The sequence below is a fragment of the Coffea eugenioides genome, chromosome 1, assembly GCF_003713205.1.
Source record: "Coffea eugenioides isolate CCC68of chromosome 1, Ceug_1.0, whole genome shotgun sequence".
Classification (NCBI taxonomy): domain Eukaryota; kingdom Viridiplantae; phylum Streptophyta; class Magnoliopsida; order Gentianales; family Rubiaceae; genus Coffea; species Coffea eugenioides.
Window position 1 is genome coordinate 14,895,944 of NC_040035.1, and position 4,197 is coordinate 14,900,140.

At 37.1% G+C, this 4,197-nt stretch overlaps 1 protein-coding gene across 1 annotated transcript; it reads right to left on the reverse strand.

The window, feature by feature from the left end:
- Positions 1–828: 828 nt before the first annotated feature.
- LOC113768370 lies at positions 829–1,854 on the reverse strand. Its single transcript, XM_027312708.1, has 2 exons — positions 1,724–1,854; positions 829–1,642 (listed from the first exon to the last, which is right to left on the reverse strand). The coding sequence occupies exons 1-2, from the start codon at positions 1,852–1,854 to the stop codon at positions 829–831; spliced, it is 945 nt and encodes a 314-aa protein (XP_027168509.1).
- Positions 1,855–4,197: the final 2,343 nt, after the last annotated feature.

Consider the following 4,197-nt stretch of genomic DNA (forward strand, 5'->3'; position numbering starts at 1 on the left):
GCCGTGGTTGGTGAGTGACCCCTCAACTATTTTCAAAGTTATTTTTGAACTATTTCTTGCATCGCTTACCTGATTGCATAACTAATTCTTGCATTGGTCGCTCAATTTGTATATCATTTGTGTATGTGTGTATGCCATGACATATCTTGACTCCGATGAGTTCTTGGGAAATCTTGTGATTAGAACCAACGTCTCCACTACTGTTTAGTTGGAGCAATTGGCTCCCTTGTACTGTTTGACTTTTCTGGATCCGTTGGAGCATTGGAATTCTAAGTACGATGATTTCACTGGTTCACATGAGCATTAAATGTACATTTGATTACTGATTCATGTCATCATCTAAATGCACTATTGTGAAACTTATTTAATTTCTGATTTTACTGGTTACTCACTGAGCTTTTAGCTCACTCCCAATTATTTTCTTCTCCCCACAGGGATTGAGGCAAAGGAAGAACTTGTATTTGGTTCTTTGTGTGACTGGAAGGCGTATATCTTGTATAGTTTATATTTGGATTTATTCTGTGTAATAGTTGTGATTGTATACATGTTTGGACTTGAAGGGATGTATATATACGTTCCACGGTTAGAATTAGTTTTCGCTTCGCTTATGATATGTAATTCTTGGAGAATTTGATGTATTATTTGAGTTGTGCCTTGTAATTTATTTAAGGACTGTAGTGAGTGACTGAGTCTCGGCGAGAGCTGGGCAGGTGGTCCGTCGAACCCTTTGATTCGCCTTAGGGGGAGGTGGGGCTGTCACACAGAGTTCCCCATGAACATTTTTTCACCTTCAATTTTTCCGAAGGTAGTGAATAGGTCTTTGTTTGTTCAAACATGTCTTGTAGCTCCAGTGTCAATCCACCATTCTTTCGGATTTGACCCCATCATATTCACTTCAGAAACCACAGTAGTCAGGTTCATGTTTTCCATGTATCCCTCGATTCTATCAAGCAAGTTCGCTTCATGCTTCTTCTTCTTTGGAAGCTTACATTCAGTGGACTTGTGACCTTTTTTGTCACAGTTGAAGCACTTCCCTTGGAATTTCTGCTTAGAGATTTTCCCTTTTGCCCCAAAATTTCGATTTGGCCTTTTGCCTTTGGAGTTTTGCTCTTGCTTATACTCCACAATATTTGTTTTAGCATCAAAAGAATTTAATGCCTTGCAATCGGAACCCCTATTGTCTTCTTCAATTCGAAGTCTAACAATAAGGTCCTCCATACTCATCTCTTTGCGCTTGTGCTTGAGATAGTTCTTGAAATCCTTCCACCCAGGAGGTGGCTTTTCAATAACCGCAGCTACTTGAAAGGTTTCACTCAAAATCATGCCTTCAGCTAGAATCTCATGCAAGATAATCTGAATTTCTTGCACCTGACTGATAAGAATCTTGGAATCCACCATTTTATAGTCTAGAAATATTTCGACGACAAATTTCTTTGCCCCGGCATCTTCGGTTTTATATTTCCAATCCAAGGATTCCCACAATGCCTTCGCCGTCTTGTGTACTTGATACACGTTATACAGCGAGTCATGCAAGCAGTTCATGATATAATTTCGACAAAGGAAATCGGAGTGCTTCCAAGCATCAATAGCACTGACAGCTTGTGCATCAGTTGAGCCCTCAGGCAGTTTTGGAGCATCCTCACTTTAGAATCTCGAGAGATTCAATGTTGTCAAATAGAACAACATCTTTTGTTGCCATGTCTTGAAGTTCAAGCCATGGAACTTCTTAGGTTTCTCACTATGGTTGGTAGAAACCATATGAGTAATCATTCCTTCAGGTCGTTTCACAATAGTGCCAGAGGCAGAGGCATCAGAAGTAGAATTGTTGGTTTCTCTTCCTGTATTGTCAACCATTGAGAATAGAATCTGTTTTAAGACTGTTATTAAAATTAGGCTGGTACAATATAGGAAAGAATAAACATAAACTGAAAATGGGTAGAGATTGAAAATAACAATCTGAAGCTTGTGAGCACAATTTCCTTAAAACAGATTCGCCCCCTACAGGTAGAGTGCTCGAGGTTAAGTAGGCGTCTGTCTCCCAGGATACAACGGATTAAAGGTAAATATGTTAGCACCAAACTTCTTCACCACAGCAAACTTGAACTAGAGCAATATGGAACACTATAAAAGATGAAGATGCAAAAGAAAAAAAAATGGAGAGAGAGCTCTATATCTTTTTTTAAAATAAAAAGAGAGTTATTTATAGATGCTGGCCAAAGGTGATTGTAGAAATTGGAAACAAATGTTAAATTCCATTTAATTATCTTCACATTTATCAAAGTACCACATTCACGTACATACATGTATTCTCGATAAGAAAACTCCAAATTCCTGTATTAACAATTACGTACATAAATACTTAATTCCTAAGTACATGAATCCTAGGTACATGAATCTTCAGGTACATGAATGATAGATAATTATCCTTGGATTCTATCAAGAGTGCCATTATGAGAACGATTTTCTCATTCACTCTACAATGGATTTTTCCATTTTTCCAACACATATAATCTCACAAGGCTAACAAGAGAAGGTAGTATAAACATAGAAACACTAGAAATGACAGAAATATATAGCAAGTTTTGGAAGAATTAGTTGTCCACTAACTATTATATTTGATAAGAAAAAAATTAATAAATCACCTTTAACTCAAGTAGTGTAGGTTTTGGGCAGATCTAACTGAGAAAGAATGTGGGCAATTCGAAAAAAAATTGTCCATGGAACATGATAATATACCTGCAATAGAATTTAGGAATATTAGAATTAATGTATGTGGTTGTAATTTATTTATCCATTGCTTAATTATCACTTAAATCTGAAGAATATTAGTGTGCGTGACTAACAATACAAAAGAAAATGAAGAATGAGTTAAAATATTCTAAATTACTTGCACTACCTGGCCATTTAAGTTCCAAAGACATTAAACGTCATATTTAACATCGGGGACTTCCTTGCATACTTTATGAAATTGAAAACTTTAAAGTTTCAGCTGATAACCTATGTTTCTAGATTCGGACTTGGTATCGACTTGAATGAGCTCAATGGTTAAGGGTCAATGAGTTCGATCAGGTTTAACTGGGGATCGAATTGGTGGTTTACAACATTATATATATTTGATGAGTTTGGATTTAGTCCAAAAGGAATGCACTTAAAAGTTATAGGTAAATTTGTAGTTTGAAAAATATCATGGGTGAATTTTATACTTCTTAAAATAATATGAGGTCAAAATGAAATTATTAGAAAAATTTTGGAACAACCAAACCTAATATGAGGTTAGCCACTGCCCAAGCTCCTTTGCTTTTCACTTTATCTTGGTTCCTTCTTCTTCCTCCCATTCACCATAACTCTTTTCTTGTCCTTCATCGCCACAATAACTCTTTTCCTCCCATTCCTTCTTCTTCCACCCCAGTAATATTCTTCCTATTTCTTTGTCTTTTCCTCAAGTCTCCACTTTGCCTGCCACCACTTCATTTATCTTGTTATCTTCCCTTCATTGCCAATTGCTAATCTTACGGATCTTTTGTCTTTTCATTTTGTGACAGCCCCACCTTTCCCTAAGGCGAACCAAAGGGTTCGGCGGACCGCCTGCCCAGCTCTCGTCGGGGCTCGATCACTCTATTCAGATAAAATAAGACAAAACCTCGAGGAAAAGTAAAACAAAACCAATTCCCAAACTTGAAACGCTTACTTACATTCATTTCTATCTCAAAAGTAATACAATCCCAAATGTACAAAAGCTGTAGGATCCCAATACCTCCAACCCTAACCAAGCACTAGAGCGAGTACAATTGCAAAAGATATCTTCAAAAGGACTAGGCTATGCTATTCTATACAAGTCTCTCGCCCTTGCTCGCATCCCCTGTAGGGAAAACAAAACTAACGGAATGAGCTAAAAGCCCAGTGAGGTTCCAGACACATAAACAAACAATGAGTTCAATACATTAACCATAGATAGCAAGTAATTCCAGAAACATGACAATATAAAGCAATAATAACATTCATTAAAAGGATACGTGCTCAAATGGAGTCATTCATTCATTCTCCTTTCATTTTCTTATTCCTCCATTCGTTTGAAAATGCATTGTGATAAGTAAAACCCTTCATTTACATTGACATTCGTTCATTCATTTCATTTCACCCCATCCTGGACGTTGGCCAGGCTCCACCAGACTACACGGTAATACTCGAGTATACCAA

What these genes read in the sequence shown, in the direction of transcription:
- LOC113768370 (XM_027312708.1), bottom strand. Translation starts at nt 1,854, where the DNA reads ATGGTTGACAATACAGGAAGAGAAACCAACAATTCTACTTCTGATGCC. An exon ending in CATAGTGAGAAACCTAAGAA is followed by an intron (nt 1,643 to 1,723) that starts GTTCCATGGCTT and finishes GAGATTCTAAAG; the next exon opens with TGAGGATGCTCCAAAACTGC.